The 24810-nt window shown below is 42.2% G+C and overlaps 1 protein-coding gene across 1 annotated transcript in view; it reads right to left on the reverse strand.

Annotated features, from left to right (window-relative positions):
• Positions 1-1437: 1437 nt before the first annotated feature.
• The window catches only part of LOC134350431 (calpain-2 catalytic subunit-like), a 108620-nt gene continuing 85247 nt past the window's right edge, over positions 1438-24810 (reverse strand). The window contains exons 17-21 of the mRNA XM_063055619.1: positions 24147-24215; positions 23536-23614; positions 4953-5069; positions 3944-3999; positions 1438-2120 (exon numbers count right to left, since the gene is read on the reverse strand). Coding sequence (XP_062911689.1) covers positions 2097-2120; positions 3944-3999; positions 4953-5069; positions 23536-23614; positions 24147-24215 — 345 coding nt within the window. The 3' untranslated portion in view covers positions 1438-2096. The remainder of the gene's footprint in view (positions 2121-3943; positions 4000-4952; positions 5070-23535; positions 23615-24146; positions 24216-24810) is intronic.

A 24810-nucleotide genomic window follows, 5' to 3' on the forward strand; every position in this document is an offset into this window, starting at 1 on the left:
TTAGTGTGCAGCGGCTGCAAATAATTATGAAGGTTAATGGAAGGCTGCCCTTTACTGAACTACTAAAGGATGGAAGTCTTTTCCACAATTGCCTAGGGTGTCAATGAGACCATACCTAGAGTACTGCATATAATTTTGGTCTTAAGTTTATGAAGAACGTGTTTAGATTTGAAGCAATTTAAATAAGGTTAATTTATTTTAATAAAATGTTGTCTTACGGGGAAAATTTGCAGATACTTGGGCCTGTGCAGAGTTTAGAATAAAAGGTAACCCCATTGACACACAATTCTGAGGAGCTTTGACATAATAGATGTTTCAAGGAATCTCGTTTCACTGGAACTGCTCTTGGCTTGTTAATTTGATTGTAATAATAGAAGGTGTGAATGGAGGAACAGCAGGATGATTATGTATAATCATCAAATTGGCTTGATTCATAATCTAGATTCATAAAATGCTGAAGGAACTCAGCAGGCCAGGCAGCATCTAGGAAAAGAGTTCAGTAAGTCAAATGCCAAGTTTCTCCAGCATTTTGTGTGTGGTGCTCGGATTTCCAGCATCTGCAGGTTGTCTAGATTAGTGATTTGGCTGATGGGACCAAATGACATATATTCAAGTTTGCTGACATTGCTAACCGAGTTTTTGCTGTCTGTGGACAAACTGAATGACTGGATAGAACATGAAATATCTCAAAATGAGGAATTATCTGTTTTAGTGTTCTGTAGAATATTCATTGAATTGTGTATTCCTGATGTTCAAAGTCACCTGTATAATGTTTGTACATAAATCAGTAAGGGCCAACATGCAGGTGGTGAGACTGTGTTTTAAGTATTGTATACAGTTTTAAGGATGCACTTGCTATAGGATTGCAGCAAAAGTTGATTCCAGCTTGCACAGGGATTGAGGAGATCATGCTTTTAGAGTTCAGAAATTGAGATTTCCTCCTGAACGAAGAGTGTTGGACCATGGGTCATATTCTCTCTATAAAAATTAGGGCATCTAGGACTGAGCTGCGAAGAACCTTTTTCTCTTGCAGGACAAAGACTGTTTAGATTCTCAGAGCCTCCATAGCTCTCTTAGGGTAATCACCAGGTCTGGTCAAAAAATACAGATACATGTAGTTAGACATCTGGATTTTGGTACAGGCTGGGTTGGAGCAGCCAGATGGTCTCCACATGCTCTTGTTTATATAATGTGAACAGGATTTCTATCCCATTCCATTGAGATGCTTTACATAATATTCCCTAAAATAAATTTATCTGGAGTTGTGTAGACATAGTAGCATTTTTAATGATATTGGTGTATTATGTTGATTGACCACTATTGGTGGAGAGTATTTGGTAATTTTTACAGAAGACCCAAGTCAAACAAGGGAATCAAAGTTATGCATATTCTGTATTTAATTTTAGATACAATTGTGCAAATAAAAAGTTTTTAAATTTAAGCATATTTTGATTTATATTAAATGCCTATATACCAAAAGCATCCAGCAAACATAATAAAAGCACCAGCAATTTAATAGACATTAGATTAGTTTTCTTCAGTAACCAACTGGGAAAACATTTCTATGGCTGTATAGCACAAAACAAACTGTTTCTAAATGTAAGAGGTCAATTCAGTTTGAATATTATATTTGTTTTATAAACCAAGGTTCCAAAACATGATTCCCTGATCACCATGGTTGTGATCTACTTGTGCCACATATATAGACTTAAAGGAGGGATTTGCTAATTTTTGAATATTTGGACTTTCTTACAAAGGGTAATAATCATTAGTAAATCACTGATACAATGTGGCTGCTGTAAATATAAGATGTGTAACTAATTTAAGATGTCTTTCAGGAATATTGGTGCTCAATATGATCTGGATTGAAATAGTTTTGATTCCCACATTGCTGTGTAGCAACTCACCTTAAAATAAAAGACAGGATAGCAATGCAATGATAAAATCAAAACCCTATTCCCTTCGCTCTATGCCATACGTGATACCCAATAAATGTAATTATTTTAGTTCTCATGTTACTCCTTTATAGTTTAGAGATGTCCATTTCAGTATCTGGTTATTGATTGAAGACTGCCTTCTTGTAGCATAACAGCATTTTAGTTCAGTACCAGACACAGCCACTGTGGAAAGAGAAATTAAGATAATCCATTAAGTTCTGAAGGGAGAAGTGTAAAAGAGATGTGTTCAATTTATTTGGAAGCAACACCATAAGGGAAATAGTAAAAAAAAAAGAAAAATGGGGTTCCGGTAGCCATATTCCTTTCGTCAGGTGAAAGTAAACTTTCTAACAGATGTGGTAGGGAGATTTTGCTGCATGAAGTTGAAAAATTCCTGCTGGAGTGTTCCAATTTAAAATGGATTTGGAATTTTGCTTAGATCAGAGGATAAATGTTCCCCACTGCAAGTAAGTGTATATAATTGTCAACTGAACAGTGTTTATTTCAAGTAATGAACCACAGACCTGTATTTGTTTCCAACCTTAACAGGAACTTTTTAATTGAACTCACAGTTCCAAGTGTTGAGGGACTTACACTCATTTATATTAATTGGCATCAATCTTTTGGAATTGGAATGCTAAACATTTTACTTTACACCTTTTGCCCTCCTTAGCCGTGGGGTATTAACCATTTTTCAACTTGGACTGCTCATCCTGGGGTGTATATTGAAATATATCATCTCTATTTAGATTAGATTAGATTCAACTTTATTGTCATTGTGCCGAGTACAGATACAAAGCCAATGAAATACAATTAGCATCTGACCAGAAGTGCAAAAGAATAGTGTTATTTACAAAATAACTGCGAATAAAAAGTGCTACAGCACACAAATATAAAAGTACTGAGACAGTCCAATATGGGTGCAGTACTGCTTAGCGCTGTGATGTGAGGTTCAGCAGGGTCACAGCCTCAGGGAAGAAACTCTTCCTGAGCCTGCTGGTGCAGGAGCGGAGGCTCCTGTAGTGCCTACCAGATGGGAGGAGAGTAAAAAGTCCATGGTAGAGTGAGATGCATCCTTGATAATGCTTTTTGCCCTGCCCAGGCAGGGTTTATGGTCGATGTTCTCAATAGTGGGCAATTGGGTGCTGATAATCCGCTGGGCAGTTTTCACCACACGCTGGAGTGCTTTGCGGTCCGATACGGGACAATTGCCATACCACACTGAGATGCAGTTGGTGAGTATGCTCTCAATGGTACAGTGGTAAAAGTCTGTCAGTATCCTGGGACAAAGGTGAGCCTTCTTGGAGCTCCACAGGAAATAAAGCTGCTATTGCGCCGTTTTGATCAGGATGAAGGAGTTCAAGGACCAGGTGAGATCATCGGAAATGTGGACACCAAGGAATTTGAAGCTTGATACACGCTCCACTACAGCTCCTTGATGTAGGTGGGGACATGAGTGTGGCTCCTAGCATTTGGCAGAGACTCTACATCAAATGAAAATCCATTGCTTACCTTGAGCATTGAACATTTCCTGTTTAGCCTGGATGCCTTGTTTTTTTATCGTGACTCGTACCTTCTTAATCATTCTCTAGTTCTACCCTTATTGCCTCTGTAAGTCCCCGTGGTTCTGGATGCAAGTTCATAGAAATGGCTATCCAGATCGAAGGGGAATTTGGATGATTGCAGCTCTTTTACAGCCTAACAAAAATCCCATAAATCCTATCCTTTGTTTGATAAATGATAGTAAAATGTTCATAATGAAAGTTTTCTCAAATACACACACCCATAATTTGCAGATTTCATAGGGAAGTGCAGGGATCAAGAATTTGAATCTTAGTTAACAATCGCAAAAGTAGTTATTCTTGTTTAATTAACTTTAATTCTGTTTCAATATCCTCCTGAAAATAGGGGAAGCACTGAATAGTGCTAGAAATGGATAAACAGAATATTCAGTGTATTTAAAATATGCTGTTCCAGAATTTCTTACAAGGTTGGCTGCTACTTACCTGATGCATATTCACCTCTGCCTCTCCATCAATCAGATCTAATTGTTTAAATATTCCTGAAAAACAGGAAGGTAACAGTTTAAACATTGCCATTTATCTCAATTTTGATAGAATGTGGATCTTAAATATTTATCGCCCACAGCAATGTAAATGAATATACTCACTTAGGAAATTAATTTGAAATGAAAGCTTTTACCCAAATCTGTATTCAAATTGAACATGATTAATTTTAGTTTAGGAGACTCACTTGAAGTAGTTTACTTGTACCACCTGAATAATAAAGAAATGCAGCTATTGCTCACAAAGATTAGCACCTATTGTACTAAATCACATTAGGTGACCTCTCTGTGTTATTTCAGGTGGAACACCACAATTTGGAATGTAATTAAAGCAATTAGTGTAACCCAGTAGCTGATTCCACTTTCCATCAATATTTTCTTTAATTGTAATCATTTCTTAGGACTCTCAATTGTTTTGAACTAATCACAAAACTGCAAAGATCTGGGAGGTCCAAGTCCCTATTTTGCATGTAGAACTGGAGTAGAACTTTGGCTCCTGATGCAGTGGCCTGGCTCAGGAGTATACCTTGAGGTTGCACAATCAGAGCAAAAAAATGAGCCTAATTTGGAGCACATTGAAAGGAAGTTCTTTGACTATTTCTTTAATTCTGTACAAAGTCTTATTAGAACTTAAGTGAGCAGAAAGTAAATATTGTCATAAGTGTGTTTGAAAAATGACTTTGCTTGTTAGTCCACCATAGGCCACTGTAACATTTCTGGTCTAATTGCCTTTAAGTTGTTGGGACAAGCAGGCGAAGATTACTTGCCATGCAAATCTGAATCATCCCATACTATATTTTTCAGAGAGTATTGATTAATATCCACCCAAGATATCCAGATATTTGTTGCGACTGATTTCAGTATAGAAGTAGCCCATGGTTCAGTGAATTTGGATCTCAATGTACATGTTAAATATAGGCTGTTAAAATGAAGTTCAAAAATCAGCTTACTGAACATGGTTTCCAATCGAATCAAACAGCCAACAAAGTTATCAAAGTCAATGACGAGGCTGGAGTTTGCATAACGTGCAACAATGTTCTCAATCAATGCATTGTTCAGAGTGAAACCTGAGGAGGAAAACAGATCTTTACATTCATGGTAATTTTATTTCTGTGTTCGTCTAATTATTACATCAGTATATAGGCATTATTTTGTCAAGGGCTGTAGCTGATAATCATGGAAACAAAGATTATGTACTGAAGAAAGTTGGATAAATGTTGGAAATAACTTGGAAAATGTGTAGCTCGGGTGGTTGACGGTTGGGTTGCATTGTTCTCCAATCCTGGCAATCCACTTGCAAATATTTTGTCACCATACGAGGAGACATCATCAGTGTGCCGTTCATTTGTGGTGTGTTCTCTGAATGCTTGGCCTTTACATACTTATCAATCAGCTGATTGGTTGCATGGAAAACACTGATTTTCCGCAAACAATTCTGTAAACAGACATGTAGACCTCAGTCCTATTTATAAGCCAATGCGGGCAAAAATCCAGTGGCACTCACTCCTGCTCTCTGACACTCACGGAACTCTGGAAAACTGCTAGTGTCTGCCACGGTGAAGACAGTTGCAGATTACCCATTAAGTTTATCTGCCATTTTTTTGTCCCCCATCACTACGGGCATCATTTTCCAGTGGTCCGATATCAACTCTCACCTCCCTTTCACTCTTTATATAAAAAAATTTTGATACCCAGCTTTATATTATTGGCTAGTCTGTCCTCATATTTCATCTTTTCCCTTCTTATAGCTTTTTTAGTTGCTGTTTGCTGAATTTATAAAGCTTCCCAATCAACCAACTTCCCACTCACTTTTGCTACCTTGTATGCCCTTTCCTTAGCTTTTAGGCAGTCCTTTGTCAGCTATGGTTGCCTACCCCTGTCATTTGAGAACTTCTTCCTCTGTGGGGCAAATATATCCTGTGCCTTGTGAATTATTCCCAGAATCTTCAGCCATCTCTGCTCTGCCGTCATCTCCACCAGTATCCTCTTCCAATCCAACTGGGCAAGCTCCTCTTTCATGTCTCTGTAATTCCCTTTGCGATACACATACATGTGAGTTATGCTTCTCTCTCTCAAACTGAAGTATGAATTTAATCATACTATGATCACTGCCTCCTAAGGGTTCCTTTATGTTAAGCTTCCTCATAAAATCTGGGTTATTGGACAACACCCAATCAAACATGGCCTTTCCCCAAGTAGGCTCAAGCACAAGCTAGTCCAAAATGCCATTTCGTAGGCATTCAACAAATTCCCTCCCTTGTGATCTATACACCAACTTGATTTTTCCAATCCCCTTGCATACTGAAGTCCCCATTACAATTGTGTCGTTACCCTTATTACATGCATTTTCCAGCTCCCTTTGTAATCTCAATCCCACACCCTAGCTACTATTTGGAGGCCTAGTTATGATTCCCATAACTTTTTTTTTTAAAACCCTTGCAATTTCTTAACTCCACCCACAAAGATTCAATGGTCTCTAATCCCTATGTCACCTCTTCCTAAAGATGTAATACCGTTTCTTACCAACAGAGCCACACCACGACCTATACCTTCCTGCCTGTCCTTCAATACAAAGTATATCCTTTGATGATAAGCTTCCAGCTATGGCCTTCTTTCAGCCACAACTCGGTGATACCCACAATGTCATACCAACCAATCTCTAATTGCGCCACGAGTTTGTCTACCTTATTCTGAATGCTACTCACATTTAAATACAGCATTTTTTGTCCTGCATTCTTTGCCCTTTAGAATTTTGCCTCTGTAGTACAATTTAACTCTTTGCTGTCTGCATTTGTACCCAGTCATTGGCTTGTCCTTCCGTACATTCATGTTACATCCAGGGCTTAATTAGGAAGGGGAAAAAAGATTATGAGAGAAAACTGGCAGGGAACATAAAAACAGACTGTAAAAGCTTTTATAGATATGTAAAAAGGAAAAGACTGGTAAAGACAAATGTAGGTCCCCTGCAGACAGAAACAGGTGAATTGATTATGGGGAGCAAGGACATGGCAGACCAATTGAATAATTACTTTGGTTCGGTCTTCACTAAGGAGGACATAAATAATCTTCCAGAAATAGTAGGGGACAGAGGGTCCAGTGAGATGGAGGAACTGAGCGAAATACATGTTAGTAGAGAAGTGGTGTTAGGTAAATTGAAGGGATTGAAGGCAGATAAATCCCCAGGGCCAGATGGTCTGCATCCTAGAGTGCTTAAGGAAGTAGCCCAAGAAATAGTGGATGCGTTAGTGATAATTTTTCAAAACTCGTTAGATTCTGGACTAGTTCCTGAGGATTGGAGGGTGGCTAATGTAACTCCACTTTTTAAAAAAGGAGGGAGAGAGAAACCGGGGAATTATAGACCGGGTAGCCTAACGTCGGTGGTGGGGAAACTGCTGGAGTCAGTTATCAAGGATGTGATAACAGCACATTTGGAAAGCGGTGAAATGATCGGACAAAGTCAGCATGGATTTGTGAAAGGAAAATCATGTCTGACGAATCTCATGGAATTTTTTGAGGATGTAACTAGTAGAGTGGATGGGGGAGAACCAGTGGATGTGGTATATTTGGATTTTCAAAAGACTTTTGACAAGGTCCCACACAGGAGATTAGTGTGCAAACTTAAAGCACATGGTATTGGGGGTAAGGTATTGGTGTGGGTGGAGAATTGGTTAGCAGACAGGAAGCAAAGAGTAGGAATAAACGGGACCTTTTCAGAATGGCAGGCGGTGACTAGTGGGGTACCGCAAGGCTCAGTGCTGGGACCCCAGTTGTTTACAATATATATTAATGACTTGGATGAGGGAATTAAATGCAGCATCTCCGAGTTTTCGGATGACACGAAGCTGGGTGGCAGTGTTAGCTGTGAGGAGGATGCTAAGAGGATGCAGGATGACTTGGATAGGTTGGGTGGGTGGGCAAATTCATGGCAGATGCAATTTAATGTGGATAAATGTGAAGTTATCCACTTTGGTGGCAAAAATAGGAAAACAGATTATTATCTGAATGGTGGCCGATTAGGAAAAGGGGAGGTGCAATGCGACCTGGGTGTCATTATACACCAGTCATTGAAAGTGGGCATGCAGGTACAGCAGGCGGTGAAAAAGGCGAATGGTATCCTGACATTTATAGCGAGAGGATTCGAGTACAGGAGCAGGGAGGTACTACTGCAGTTGTACAAGGCCTTGGTGAGACCACACCTGGAGTATTGTGTGCAGTTTTGGTCCCCTAATCTGAGGATTGGACAGGCTAGATGCAGGAAGATTGTTCCCGATGTTAGGGAAGTCCAAAACGAGGGGCCACAGTTTGAGGATAGAGGGGAAGCCTTTTAGGACCGAGATTAGGAAAAACTTCTTCACACAGAGAGTGGTGAATCTGTGGAATTCTCTGCCACAGGAAACAGTTGAGGCCAGTTCATTGGCTATATATAAGAGGGAGTTAGATATGGCCCTTGTGGCTACGGGGGTCAGGCGGTATGGAGGGAAGGCTGGGGCGGGGTTCTGAGTTGGATGATCAGCCATGATCATAATAAATGGCAGTGCAGGCTTGAAGGGCCGAATGGCCTACTCCTGCACCTATTTTCTATGTTTCTATGTTACATCCATCATCTACTTGTGAACCTGTTGGCTCACCCTCAGCTCTGTTATACTAGTTCCTATCCCCCTGTCATATCAGTTTAAACTATTCTCAATATCTCTAGTAAATCTGTCTGCAAGAATATTGGCCCCCTCGGATTCAAGTGCAGCCTATCCCTTTAGTACAGGTTGTCCCTGCCCCAGAAGAGGTCCCAATGATCCAGAAATCTGAATCCCTGCCCCCGCTCCAATTCTTCAGCCACACGTTTATCTGCCACCTCATTCTATTCCTATCCTCACTGTCATGTGGCACAGGCAGCAATCCTGAGATTACTACCCTTGAGGACCTACTGCTCAGCTTTCTTCCTAACTTCCTATGTCCTTTTTTCAGGACCACCTCCTTTTTTCTTCCTATGTTGTTGGTATCAATATGCATCACGACTTCTGGCTGCTCACCCTCCCTTTTCAGGATATTGTGGATGAGAACAGAAACATCTCAGACCCTAGCACCGAGGAGGCAAACTACCATCCGGTTTCCTTTTTGCACCACAGAATCGCCTATCTATCCCCCAACAATAGAGTTCTCTATAACTGCTGCCATCCTCTTCAGTTCCCTACCCTTCTGAGGCATGGCCACTGTTGCTTCCCCCAGATAGGTATTCCCCCCCACCCCCACACCAACAGTACTCAAAATGGAGTAACTGTTGAGAAGGACAGCCATACAGGTGCTCTCCACTGTCTGACGTTCTTTCCCTCTCCTCACAGTCACCTATTTATCTGTCTCTTGCAGCTTGGGGTGACTACCTCCCTGTAGCTCCTGTCTATCACTGCCTCACTTTCCCTAACAAGCCTGTGCTCTCCTGTGTTCATTGAGAAAATCATAGTTACTCAAGAGATGAAAGAAAAAAATGGAGATGTTTTGAGAGACATTCATCTTACCAGTGAGGAGCTATTTGCAGTCTTATAGCACATTGAGGTGGATAAGTTCCTTGGAATTCGTGGGAGCTTACAGGGGAAATTATGGAGACCCTTGCAGAGATAGTTCCTTCCTTTGTGAAGTTCCTGAAGATAGGAAGGTGGCTAATATTGTTCTGTTGTTTGAAAAATGCAGCAAGGACAAGCCAAGGATTTGCAGTCCAGTCAACCTGGTATCAGTTGTGGGAAAGTTATTGGAGGGAATTCTGAGGGACAGGATCTACCAGCATTTGGATAGATAATATCTGATTAAGAAGAGTCGGCATGGCTTTGTGCACGAGAATTCATTCTTGATGAACCTTGGAATTTTTTTGAAGAAGTGACCAGAAAGTTAGATGTAGGGCAATGCGTGTTGTCCCATATGGTATGTTGCTCCAGAAGGTGTGGTCTCAGGGAAACCAGAGAGAGCAAGTTAGGTGGATTCAAAATAGGCTGGTAGGAAACAGAGGGTGGTGGTTGAATGCTGTTTCTTGGAATGGAGGCCAGTGACTGTTCTGCATGGGTCAGCGTTGGGACCCTTGTCATTTGTTTATTTTATGTAAATGTTTTGGATTCAGATGCACAAGGCTTGATCAGTAAATTTGTGGATGACATGGAATCAGGAGGTGTTATTGATAATGAAGTTTATCACAAATTCCAAGGAGATCTTGATCAGTTAGGGAAGTGAGTTGAGGAGATGCAAATGGATTTTAATTTAAAAAAAGTAAGTGTGAGGTGACATATTTTGGAAAATCAAACCAGAATAAATGAATAGTAGAACACCAGGGAGTGTAATGGAGCAGAAGGATTTAAGGGTACAAATACAGTTTGACAGGGTGATTAAAAAATAGCAAGTTGGCTTTCATCAGTCAGGGCACTAAGTACAATTTTGGTTATCCTATTATAGAAAGATGTGGTTAAACTGAAAAGAATGCAGAAAAGGAAAACTGTTGTCAGTTCTAGAAGCCCGAGTCATAGGGAGAGGTTGACCAGATTACATCTTTATTCCTTGGCCCTTGGGAAAATGAGGGGTGACCTTATAGAAATATTTAAAATCATGAGGCATAGTTAAGATGCATGGTAACAATCTTCTTCCGAAGGTAGGTGAGACCAAAATAGGGGGGCGTATATTTATGGTGGGGGGAGGATTTAAAAGGGACCTGAGGGGTAACCTTTTCCAGAGAAGACGGTGAGTATATAGAATAAGCTGTAAGAGGAAGTGGTTGAGGCAGCTATAAGTATTATTTGAGAAGCACCTGAATATGTACATGGAGGAGTTGGGGTTCAGGGGATAGGGGCTGAATGCAGGGAATTGGGACTAGGTTGGTTGGCATCATCTTAGACTCATTGGGCAGAAGGGCCTGTATTATGCTCAATTGCTTTATGACTATTTTATTGCATATCAATAGAATTAAACTTTGTTGTTCCTTTTGCACCAGCCACTCAGCTTTTATTCAACATTACAGAAGAAAAGGTGGCTATCTAATTTATATTTTTGTAAGTGATACTTGGAGGTAAAAGCGATAGCACAGAAGTATCTTAATAGATATCATCTCTGACATGTGGATGGTCATTTCCATTTGAGCTAAAATATTTGGCCAAAGCAAGAGCAAGGAAAATCTTTACTCACCTTTTGAAAATTAGATACAAAAGGATGCTGGTTCAGATTAGTTAGCAAAAGCTTGAAAGGAATTGATTGATTGGACTTGAAACTAATGAGATTCAGGGAGCATATTTGATCTGGTTGGATTACATTCATGCATTTTGATAGAGCCTGGGCAAAAATAGCAGAGGCACAATTTATGTATTATTGTTGGAAAAAGTCTACTGCCAAATGATTTATAGAATATTGATTACCTATATTTAGCATACTAGTGCTCTTCAGTATTAAGAACAGCAGCAAAATCAAATAAGGCAATGAAATATAATGAGGAGCTGCTCGACTAATCTCATTAAACTTTTCAGTGTTGTACCACATAATACACTAATGAAAAATCGGGGAGCAGTACCCAAGTTGGAAAGTGAGTTCCCTTAAGGAACATGACAATTTGCTTATAGTTTACAATAATGAATTAGCCTTTAAAATTTGTTTGGTGCAATAGTTAATGCCGAAGGCAACAATAAACTGACATAATTGATAACCTGACCTGTGAATTTTAATACAGACTAGTGAAGCACAACCTTTCTTGGAAAGCAAACTCGACGATGAATGAACTCTTCTTGGGGCTTCCAGCCAGGTACAGGCACCAATGATAACTGATGTTTCGATGACCAACTCTGCCATCTTCATCAGGAATGATATCTGGACACGTCTAGTCTGGTGGCATTTGTACCCCAGTAGTCCATACCTCCTGATTGGTTAGTCCTCATCCAATCAGGTTTCCACTCTCCCACCATGTTTACAATTGAATTCCGATTCTTACTTAGAGGGAGACCATCTTCCTTGTCAAAATTCTTTTCCTCTAGTTTTATTTCAATGGCTTCCTTTACCAGGCGGTCCCAAAAGCCATTGGTGCAGCAAAGTGGTTTTGTGCCGAAGTCAAGCCCACGGCCATTGCGAATGCAATGTTCTGCCACCAACCATTTCTCCGGGTAACCCAAATGAATACACCTTCCTGTGCTCCTTGACGTGGGCTCCGTCTGGCTGATATACACTGCTACGCTTTCATGGGCAAGTTTGTGGATGGTATTCATCTGGTATTTCTTCAGAATCCTGGTGATCCTCCCAGAAACTGTGGAAATATAGGGAAGACAGGCAGTAGCAACAGGTTCCTCCTCTTAGGTTTCCTGGTTTTTCCATCAGCCCTTTAAAGACCCAATTGATTTCCTTCACCTTGTAACCATTCTGTAGGAATGTCGTACATAATTATTTCTTTGGGGAGACTCTCCTGGTCCAAAATAGATTTCACTGGAAGCCCGGAAAGAGTTTATTTGTCATATACATCAGGAAAGCAGTAGATCCTCTTTCACTTACCTCTGCAGGGAGGAAGTTCACTGCAATATTTGTCGCTTTGAATCATTGCATAAAGAGAAGGTGAGGCTTCTTTGTTCTTTAGCCTCCCTTCTGAGATGTCGGGACAAGGACATTATCTCCATGTCCATGAGGTTGCATTCTTAGTGGTTTCTCCAGCAGCTAAACACATTCTACAATGAACTAGCCAAGCTTTGATTAGGGAGCATATGTATTACATTAGATCCGCTCTGGACATCAATGCGATCAGATAACTCTCCCTTCACCTGGGTCTGTCAGCCCTTGTCTCCTAGTGATTGGGATAAATTGACAGGTCCTCCTCTGCCCAAAGTGAACTAGTTTCACTAAGGAACACTAAGAGGCAGGTCAGGAAGTACAACAAACTATCCAAACGAAGTGTAGCCTTCCCACCATTGTAAGGATAAGGGGAAGTTACTCTCTAAGGGGAACTACTATGAACAAACATTCAGAGTAGCCATGGGATCACCCTTGTTGCTGGCTATTGCTAATTTCAACATGGAGGACTTTGAGGAAAGGGCTCTAAGTTCCTTGCCCTTATGCCCCAAATGCTGCTTCAGATATGTCGATGACACCTTCGTAGTGTGGCCTCATGGACTCCAGGCACACCAAAGGTTCCATGACCATCTGAACAGCTTACATACAAATATTCAATTTACAATGGAGATGAAGAAGCATGGTTGCCACCTGTTCCTGGACATTCTAATATGACAAACTGGATGGTAGCCTTGGACACTGCGTCTATCAAAAACCCACCCACGTGGACTTGTACCTCAATGATAACAGCCATCATCGCGCCTCCCAACGTAAAGTGGTTCTTTCTACTATGGTTAACTGTGCAAAAACTACTTCGGAACAGGAGAGGTACCCCGAGGAAATAAGATGATTACACATGATGTACCTACAGAATGGCTACACAGTGAAGGAAATCAATCGGGCCCTTAAAGGAGCCAATGGAAATACCAGAAAACCTACCAAAGAGGAGGAAACCGTTGCTACTGCCTGACTTCCCAATATTTCCACAGTTTCTGGAAGGATCACCAGGGTCCGAAAGAAATACCAGACGAATACAATCCACAAACCCGCAAGGAAGCTCAAATTACAGCTAATGTGGGTCAAAGAGTATCTGGGACTCAGGTTGGCTGGTGTTTAGACCATAAGACGTAGGAACAAAATTAGACCATTTGGCCCATTGAGTCTGCTCTGCATTCAAGTATGGCTCTGCATTCAAGTATGGCCCCCCAATCTTCTCCCCATTGGTGTCTTGTCCAATTAAGAGCCTATTAAGCTCTACTTTAAGTGCACCCAATGACCTGGCCTCCACAGCTGCCTGTGGTAATAAATTGCACAAATTCACCATGATTTGAAAGATCATTGCTAATGTCTCTACAGTCTTTACCGCTACTTCTTTCAGAACCCTAGGGTGCAGTTCATCTGGTCAGGGTGACTAAGGAAATTTCTCCACATCTCTGCTTTAAGTGGATGCCCCTCGATCCTGAGGCTGTGCCCTCTTGTCTTAGTCTCCCCCATCATGGGAAGTATCTTTTCCACATCTACTCTGTCTAGACCTTTCAGCCTTAGAAAGGCTTCAGTGAGATTCCCCCCCCCCCCCACACTTTATCCTTTTAATTTCCAGCGAGTACAGACCCAGAGCCATCAAACGTTCCTCCTATGATAATCTTTCATTCCCAGAATCAACCTTGTGAACCTCCTCTGGACCCCCTCCAACATCAGCACATCTTTTCTTAGATGAGGAGCCCAAAACTGTTCATAATACTCAAGGTGGTGCCTCACTAGTGCCGTATAAAGCCTCAGCATCACATCCCTGCTCTTGTATTCTAGACCTTTTGAAATTAATGCTTACATTACATTTGCCTTCCTCACCATTGACTCCATCTACAAGTTAACCTTCAGGTTATTCTGCACAATGACTCCCAAGTCCCTTTGCATCTTAGATTTTTGGATTTTCTCCTCGTTTAGAAAATAGCCTGCATATTTATTTCTACTGCCAAAGTGCATGACCATGCATTTTTCAACATTTTATTTCATTTACCACTCTGGCCCATTCTCCTAATCTGTCTAAGTCCTTCTAGAACCTATCTGCTTCCTCAATACCACCTGCTCCTCCACCAATCTTTGTATCATCTGCAAACTTGACAACAAAGCCATCTATTCCATCATCTAAATCATTGATATACAGCATAAAAAGCAGTCCCAACACCGGCCCCTGTGGAACTCCACTACTCACTGGCAGCCAACCAGAAAAAATTCCTTTTATTCCCAGTCGCTACCTCCTATCAATCAGCCAATACTCTAACCATGTTAGTAACTTTCCTGTAATACCATGGGTTCTTAACTTGGTAAGCAGACTCATACATGGCACCTTGTCAAAGGCCTTCTGAAAGTCTAAATATAAAACATCCACTGCATCCCCTTTATCTATCCTACGTGTAATCTCCTGAAACATCCCAAAAGGTTCGTCAGACAATCTTGTCCTGAGTCTCCAAGTACTCCATAACTTCATCCTTAACAACTGACTGCAATATCTTCCCAACCACTTAAGTCAGGCTAATTTTCTTTCTGCTGCCTTCCTCCTTTCTTAAAGTGTGGGGTGACATCTACAATTTTCCAGTCCTCTGCACTGTGCCAGAGTCCAATGATTTTTGAAAGATCATTGCTAATGTCTCCACAATCTCTACCGCTACCTCTTTCAGAACCCTAGGGTACAGTTCATCTGGTCAGGGTGACTCTTGGGTCTGTCAGTCTTTTGAGCACCTTCTCCCTTGTAATAGTAACTGCACTCACTTCTAACCCTTCACACCCTTCGACATCTGGCACACTGCTAGTGTCTTTCACAGTGAAGACTGATGCAAAATACTCACTTAGTTCATTGCAGGGGGAGGGGAACCAGAGTGTTAGAGCAGATAGTGAGGTGGAGGAGGATAAAGGTCATGTGAGAACTGCAAGTTTAGTGCATGCAGTAAAGCCAGATCTAACAAATAAAGAGGCTTTGAGGAAAGAGAAGCAGAATAAAGGATGTAAAGGTAGTAAGGTAGAAGGACTAAAGTGCGTGTACTTCAATGCAAGAAGCATCAGGAACAAAGGTGATGAACTGAGAGCTTGGATACAAACATGGGATTATCGTGTAGTGGCCATTACAGAGACTTGGCTGGCACCAGGGCAGGAATGGATTCTCAATATCCCTGGATTTCAGTGCTTTAAAACAGATAGAGAGGGGGAAAAAGGGGAGGAGGGGTGGCATTACTGGTCAGGGATACTATTACAGCTATAGAAAGGGTGGGTAATGTAGCAGGATCCTCTTTTGAGTCAGTATGGGAAGAAGTCAGGAACAGGAAGGGAGCAGTTACTCTATTGGGAGTATTCTATAGGCCCCCGGTAGCAGCAGAGCTACCGAGGAGCAGACTGGGAGGCAGATTTTGGAAAGGTGCAAAAATAACAGGGTTGTTATCATGGGTGACTTTAACTTCCATAATATTGATTGGCACCTGATTAGTTCCAAAGGTTTAGATGGGGCAGAGTTTGTTAAGTGTGTCCAGGATGGATTCCTGTCACAGTATGTTGACAGGTCGACTAGGGGGAATGCCATACTAGATCTAGTATTAGGTAATGAACCGGGTCAGGTCACAGATCTCTCAGTGGGTGAACATCTGGGGGACAGTGACCACCGCTCCCTGGCCTTTAACATTATCATGGAAAAGGACAGAATCAGAGAGGACAGGAAAATTTTTAATTGGGGAAGGGCAAATTATGAGGCTATAAGGCTAGAAATTGCAGGTGTGAATTGGGATGATGTTTTTGCAGGGAAATGTATTATGGACATGTGGTGTATGTTTAGGGATCTCTTGCAGGATGTTAGGGATAAATTTGTCCCGGTGAGGAAGATAAAGAATGGTAAGGTGAAGGAACCATGGATGACAAGTGAGGTGGAGAATCTGGTCAGGTGGAAGAAGGCAGCATACATGAGGTTTAGGAAGCAAGGATCAGATGGGTCTATTGAGGAATATAGGGTAGCAAGAAAGGAGCTTAAGAAGGGGCTAAGGAGAGCAAGAAGGGGGCATGAGAAGGCCTTGGCGAGCAGGGTAAAGGAAAACCCCAAGGCATTCTTCAATTATGTGAAGAATAAAAGGATGACAGGAGTGAAGGTAGGACTGATTAGAGATAAAGGTGGGAAGATGTGCCTGGAGGCTGTGGAAGTGAGCGAGGTCCTCAATGAATACTTCTCTTCGGTATTCACCAATGAGAGGGAACTTGATGACGGTGAGGACAATATGAGTGAGGTTGATGTTCTAGAGCATGTTGATATTAAGGGAGAGGAGGTGTTGGAGTTGTTAAATTAATTAGGATGGGTAAGTCCCCAGGGCCTGACGGAATATTCCCCAGGCTGCTCCACGAGGCGAGGGAAGAGATTGCTGAGCCTCTGGCTAGGATCTTTATGTCCTCATTGTCCATGGGAATGGTACCGGAGGATTGGAGGGAGGTGAATGTTGTCCCCTTGTTCAAAAAAGGTAGTAGGGATAGTCAGGGTAATTGTAGACCAGTGAGCCTTACGTCTGTGGTGGGAAAGCTGTTGGAAAAGATTCTTAGAGATAGGATCTATGGGCATTCAGAGAATCATGGTCTGATCAGGGACAGTCAGTATGGCTTTGTGAAGGGCAGATCGTGTCTAACAAGCCTGGTAAGAGTCCAGGCATATAGATGAGGGTATTGCAATGGATATGATCTATATGGATTTTAGTAAGGCATTTGACAAGGTTCCACATGGTAGGCTTATTCAGAAAGTCAGAAGGCATGGGATCCAGGGAAGTTTGGCCAGGTGGATTCAGAATTGGCTTGCCTGCAGAAGGCAGAGGGTCATGGTGGAGGGAGTACGTTAGGATTGGAGGGTTGTGATTAGTGGTGTCGCACAAGGATTGGTTCTGAGACCTCTACTTTTCGTGATTTTTATTAACGACCTGGATGTGGGGGTAGAAGGGTGGGTTGGCAAGTTTGCAGACAACACAAAAGTTGGTGGTGGTGTGGATAGTGTAGAGGATTGTTGAAGATTGCAGGGAGACATTGATAGGATGCAGAAGTGGGCTGAGAAGTGACAGATGGAGTTCAACCCGGAGAAGTGTGAGGTGGTACACTTTGCAAGGACAAACTCCAAGGCAGAGTACAAAGTAAATAGTAGGATACTTGGTAGTGTGGAGGAGCAGAGAGATCTGGGTGTACATGTCCACAGATCCCTGAAAGTTGCCCCACGGGTACATAGGGTAGTTAAGAAAGCTTATGGGGTGTTAGCTTTCATAAGTCGAGGGATAGAGTTTAAGCGTCACGAGGTAATGATGCAGCTCTATAAAACTCTGGTTCAGCCGCACTTGGAGTACTGTGTCCAGTTCTGGTCGCTTCACTATAGGAAGGATGCGGAAGCATTGGAAAGGGTAAAGAGGAGATTAACCAGTATGCTGCCTGGTTTAGAGTGTATGCATTATGATCAGAGATGAAGGAAGCTCGGGCTTTACTCTTTGGAGAGAAGGAGGATGAGAGGAGATTTGATAGAGATACAAAATATTAAGAGGAATAGATAGACTGGACAGCCAGTGCCTCTTCCCCAGGGCACCACTGTTCATTACAGGAGGACATGGCTTTAAGGTAAGGGGTGGGAAGTTCAAGCAGGATATTAGAGGAAGGTTTTTTACTCAGAGAGTGGTTGGTATGTGGAATGCACTGCCTGAGTCAGTGGTGGAGGCAGATACGCTGGTGAAATTTAAGAGACTACTAGACAGGTATATGGAGGAATTTAAGGTGGGGGGTTGTTATATGGGAGGCAGGGTTTAAGGGCTGGCACAACATTGTGTGCTGAAGGGCCTGTACGGTGCTGTACTATTCTATGTTAGCTATCTCCTTGTCTACCGTTATTATTTCTGCAGCCTCATTTTCTAGCGGTCCTAGATCCACTCCATCTCTTTTTTTTACGTACTTGAAAAAGCTTTTATCATCCACTTTGATGTTGTCTGCTAGTTTGCTTTCATATTTTATCCTTTCCTTCCTAATGACTTTTTAGTTGCTCTCTATAGAGTTTTAAAAACTTCCCCATCCTCTGTCTTTGCACTAATTTTTGCTTTGTTGTATATTCTCTCTTTTGCTTTTACATTAGCTTGGTTGTACTATTTTGCCATTTGAGTATTTCTTTGATTGTGGAATACATCTATCCCGCACCATCTTTATTCTTCCCAGAAACTCTCACCATTGCTGCTCTGCTGTCATCCCTGCCAGCAATCTCCTTCCAATTTACATTGTCCAACTCCTCTCTCATACCACTGTAATTTTCTTTACTCCATTGAAATACTGTCAAACTTTACTTTCTCTCTATCAAATTTCAAGTTGAACTCAATCATATTGTGATCACTGGTTCCAAAGGGTTCTTTTCCTTTTTTTTTTGGCGTGTGTGTGTCTGCCTGTGCACGATGTTGGCGGGACGATGTCTTTTTCATGCTTTTGCAAGGGGAGAGAGAGAGACTGTGTGGGGAGCCACTCCTCACACAGACATTTCGCAGTATTTTTCCCTTTATTTTACGAGGTCGAGTTGCGATCTCGACACTCAACCCGGCACGGATGGAAAGCGGACCCGATTGGGTTCGAACCTGGGAACCTCCGTTCCAGAGTCCGGCGCTGATGTCATTGTGTCACTAGCCAGTCCTCAAAGGGTTCTTTTCCTAATTATCTCCAGTTAATTACATAACACCTAATCCAGTATAGCTGATCCCCTAGTAGGCTCAACAACAAACTGCTCTAAAAAGCCATCTTGTAGCATTCAACAAACTCACTCTCTTGAGATCCATTGCCAATCTGAATTTTGCAATTGACCTGCACGTTGAGATCTCCCATGATTATCATAACATTGCCCTTTTGACACTACTTTTCTATTTCCTTTTGTAATCCGTGGTCCAGCCATTGTTGGAGTCCTTTTACCCTTGCAGTTTCTTAACTCAACCCCCATGGATTCAACATCTTCCGATCCTATGTCACACTTTTCTAATGATTTGATGCCATTGTTTACCAGCAGAGCCACGCCATTTCCTCTGACTACCTTCCTATCCCTCCAATACAATGTGTAACCGTGGATATTCAGCTCCCAACTACAACCAAAGCACTGATCTCTCACTACTGGCTGCAATTATGTCCTATCATCTACCTGCCCTTCTTGACAGTCTAACTGCATGTTATCTTTGCTTTTTTACCATTCGTCCTATCCTGAGTTCCTTCACTCCAGTTCCCACACCCCTGTCAAATTAATTTAATCCCTCCTCAACAGCTCTAACAAACCTGCCTACGAGAATATTGGTTCTCCTCCGGTTCAGGTGCAACATATCACTTTTCAACAGGTCATACCTCCTGTTTCCAATGATCCAAGAACCTGAAACCTTACCCCCTGCACTCAGCCATGTATTAATCTGCCAAGTCATCCTGTTTCTACCTTCACTAGCGCATGGCATAGGCAGCAATCCAGAAATTACTACACGGGATGTCTTGCTTCTCAGCTATCTGCCTAGCTCTCCAAATTCTCTTTTCAGGATCTCTTTCCTTTTCCTTCCTGTGCCATTGGTACCAATATGTACCAAGACATCTGGCTGCTCTCTGTCCCTCTCCAAAATGTTGTGGACATGATCAGAGTCGTCCCTGACTCTGATACCTGGGAGGCAACATACCACCAGCATGTCCCGGTCACGTCCATAGAATCTCCTGTCTGTTCCCCTGACTATTGAGTCCCCTATCACTATCACCTCCCTCTTCTCCCCCTTTTTCTTCTGCACCATGGACCCATGCTCAGTGCCAGTAACCCGGTCTCCTTGGCGTTCTCCTGGGAGGTTATCCCCCACAACAGTATCAAAAGGGGTATACTTATTTTTTAGGGGAATGGCCATAGGGGTGCTCTGTGCTAACTACTTATTTACATTTCTCCTGCCAGTCACCCAGCTACTCGCCTCCTGCAGCTTTGGGGTGACTACTTCCCTGTAACTCTGATCGATTATCTCCTCACTCTCCTGCACAAGCTGAAGATCATCCAGTTGCTGCTCCATATCCCTAACATGGATATGCAGGATAGAACAAGGAACTGCAGCTAGATCCGGTTTGTAAGATTCCCTGTGAACGTGGAGCAGCATATATCAGCCACACGCAACACACGGTGGAAACCTGCATCAAGGAGCACAGGTGTATCTGTTTTGAGCTACCTGGAGAAAATCAGCAGTAGCAGAACACTGTATTCGCAATGGCCATAGGCACAAAAAGACTTTGACAGCACAAAACTATGTGCTGCGCCAAGGGCTTTTGGGACTACCTGCTGAAGGAAGCCATTGAAATAAAACTAGAGGAAAAGAACTTTAAAAAAGGTGGTCTTGCTCCAAGTATGAACTGGAATTTAATTGTAAACGAAGTGGAAAAGTGGAGACCTGATTGGATGAGGACTAACAAATCAGAAGGGACAGACGGGGATATACATACCACCAGACTAGATATGCCTAGGCATCATCCCTTATGAAGATGGCACAATTGGTCATCAAGTCATCAGCTACAATTGATACCCAGATGGAAGCAGAGTTTATTCGTTATATATGCCAGGAGAGCAATAGATCCTTTTTCAGACTACAGGAGTTAAAGGAACAGATTTCTAGTCCATTTCTAGTAATAAAGTCAAAAATAAACTTACAATTAGAGAGCTTACATTCAAAAATATAAAATGAATGCCAAATTTGCCACTGAATCTGGGTTTAACTAGACATTTGCACTGTGTATAGTTCTTATAGTTTAGTACTACAGTGCTGATTGAGAAGTTGCAGAACCTAGGCCTCCGTACCTTCCTCTGTAAATGGATCCTCGACTTCCTAACTGGAAGACCACAATCCGTGCAGATTGTAAATAATATCTCCACCTCCCTGATAATCAACACTGGTGCACTTCAAGGATGTGTGCTAAGCCCACTGCTCTGCTGTCTGCAGCCATGACTGCGTCGCTGGGCACAGCTCAAATGCCATCTTTAAATTTGCTGACAGAATTGTTGGCAGAATTTCAAACTGTGATGAGAGGGTGCACAGGAGTGAGATATCTCAGCTAGTTGAGTGGTATTGCAGCAACAACCTTGCACTCAGTGTCAGTCAGACCAAAGAACTGACTGTGGACTTCAGGAAGGGTAAAACAAGGGAACACACACCAGTTCTCATAGAGAGATCAGAAGTGAAAAGAGTGAGCAATTTCAAGTTCCTGGGTGTCAATAACTCTGAGGATCTAACCTGGACCAAACATATCAATGCAGTTACAAAGAAGCCACAATAGTGGCTATATTTCGTTAGGAGTTTCAGATGATTTGGTACATCACCAAAGACGCTCACAAATTTCTACAGTTGTCCCAAGCAGAGTATACTAGCTGGCTGCATCACTGTCTGGTATGTGGGGGGCAGAGTATTCTTGCTGGCTGCATCACTGTCTGGTATGTGGGGGGCAGAGTATTCTTGCTGGCTGCATCACTGTCTGGTATGTGGGGGGCAGAGTATTCTTGCTGGCTGCATCAGTGCCTGGTATGTGGGGGGGTGGGTGGGGGAAGAGTACCCTAGCTGGCTACATCACTGGTCTGTGGGGAGGGGCAGAGTATTCTAGCTGGCTGCATCACTGTCTGGTATATGGGGGGGGCAGAGTATTCTAGCTGGCTGCATCACTGTCTGGTATATGGGGGGCAGAGTATTCTTGCTGGCTGCATCACTGTCTGGTATGTAGGGGGCAGAGTATTCTTGCTGGCTGCATCAGTGTCTGGTATGTGGGGGGGGTGGGGGGGGAAGAGTATTCTAGCTGGCTGCATCACTGGTCTGTGGGGAGGGGCAGAGTATTCTAGCTGGCTGCATCACTGTCTGGTATATGGGGGGGCAGAGTATTCTAGCTGGCTGCATCACTGTCTGGTATATGGGAGGGAGAGTATTCTAGCTGGCTGCATCACTGGTCTGTGGGGAGGGGCAGAGTATTCTAGCTGGCTGCATCACTGTCTGGTATGTGGGGGGGGAGTATTCTAGCTGGCTGCATCACTGGTATGTGGGGGGGGAGTATTCTATCTGGCTGCATCACTGTCTGGTATGTGGGGGGGAGTATTCTAGCTGGCTGCATCACTGTCTGGTATGTTGGGGGGGCAGAGTATTCTAGCTGGCTGCATCACTGTCTGGTATGTGGGGGTGGGGGTGGTGCTACTGCACAGGATCACAATAAGCTGCAGAACTTAGTCAGCTCCATCATGGGCACTAGCCTCCGTAATATCCAAGACATTAAGGAGCAATGCCTCAAAAAAGCGACATCCATCGTAAAGGACCCCAGTCACCTGGGTCATGCCTCATTCTCATTGCTACCATCAGGATGGAGGTACAGAAGTCTGAAGACACACACTCAATGTTTTAAGAACAGCTTCGTCCCCTCTGCCATCCAATTTATGAATGGACAATGAACACATGAACACCACCTCACTCCAAGTTTCCTATTATTTGTGCTTATTTAACTATTTATTTACTGTAATACAGTTTTATTCTAATGTATTGCATTGTACTGTTGCCGCAAAGGCAAAAAAATTATACAACATATGCTGATGATAGTAAACCTGATTCTCATTATCATCATGTTGTATTGAAAATAGAGGCACTTGAGAGAATCTAACAGCTTGTCAAGTTGTAACCCATCACTAAGAAATAAAAATGGGGAATTTAGAAAAAATATTTTCCCCAGATTGTGGCCAAACAACAATAAGTATTGACATATTTAAGGTGAAGCTAAATGAGCACATGAAGGAAATATGTATACTGATTAGAATGGTTGAGTCAAATGACAGATTTTCATACTAGACACTTCCAGTAAAGAAAATACTGTTTCTTAAAATCTTCAACTTTTGGCAGCTGAGCAAACTATAAAATAAAGGAAATAAGTAATTCTGCCAATTGGTCTTGGAAAAGTACATTTGCCTGCAGTAGTGGACTATTCTGAAATTACCTGCTTCTTCAAGTGCCACTCGCATTTCATGTGAACTCATGGTGCCAGATTCATCAGCATCCAACTTCTTGAAGATTTTCTAAATGAAGAAAAGATAAATGTTTATTGTCGTATGGGCATGTGTTGATATAATGAAAAACTTGCTTGAAGGAGCATTAAAGACTGACAGGTGTGTCTGCTGAGCTACGTTTCATGGGGCAGGGAAGGTCAGGCATGAAAAAGTCACATTGTAAGCAATTGCACAAATTGAGCTTTTATAAAACAATGCATCTCATGTACCTCCCACTTATGTCTAAATTACAGTCACCTCCCTTGTATTTGACAATTGTATATTCACTTGTTCTAAGAATCTTTCTAAATTAGTTATTCAATTAGGAAATGGTGCATGTAATCACCACCACTATACTGCAGAGTCTTGGAGCTAATTTTCATAGACAGAATTAAACAAATGGATATCAACTCAAACACCTGTTAAAGGTCATCTCAACCAAATGGTGTCAGAGTGGGTCCTGATAAATGAAGTGTCTGTGGGCGTGTTTTCTTTTAAAGCAGCTAATATGGGAGCACAGGAAGATTTCAATTAGGAAACATCTTTATAAAAACACAATTACCAGCATCTTCTGTAACTTGTTCCAAAACAGCTTGAATTCGACTAGTCCAATTTTTCCTGATCCATCCTTCTGTTTTACCATTCTTATTGAGGAAGACTACTTAGAAAAGGTATTAGAATATAGCAGCACAAGAACTGGCCCGTCACCCCATGATGTGTTACTGAACTAAATAAACTAATCCCTTCTGCCTGCTCAGGTCCATATCCCTCCTTTCTCTGAACATGTAACAACGAGCCCCTTAAATGTTTCCGTTATATTTTCCTCCATCACACCCCTGGCAACACATACCTGGTACCCACCACCCCGAGTATAAAAAAACCCTGCTCTGCACATCTCCTTCAGGCTTACTCATTTCTAACCATAAATGCATGCCCCCTTGTATTCGACATTTTGACCCAGGGAAAAAGATACTGCCTGTCTACTCTATTTAAGATCCCCATAATCTTATAAACTTTATTAGAGCTTCCCTCAGACTCTGCTACTCATGAAAAACAGCCTAAGTTTGTCCATCCTCTCTTCATAGCACTTGCCCTTAATCCAAACAACTCTCGGCTTAACCTCTCACGTCCCTCTCCAAAACCTTGACATCCTTCCTATACCGTGACCAGAATTAGATGTAATACTCCAAATGCAATCTAACTAGAGTTTTATAAAGCTGCCACAT

Source organism: Mobula hypostoma, chromosome 8 (genome assembly GCF_963921235.1).
Source record: "Mobula hypostoma chromosome 8, sMobHyp1.1, whole genome shotgun sequence".
Taxonomy (NCBI): Eukaryota; Metazoa; Chordata; class Chondrichthyes; order Myliobatiformes; family Myliobatidae; genus Mobula; species Mobula hypostoma.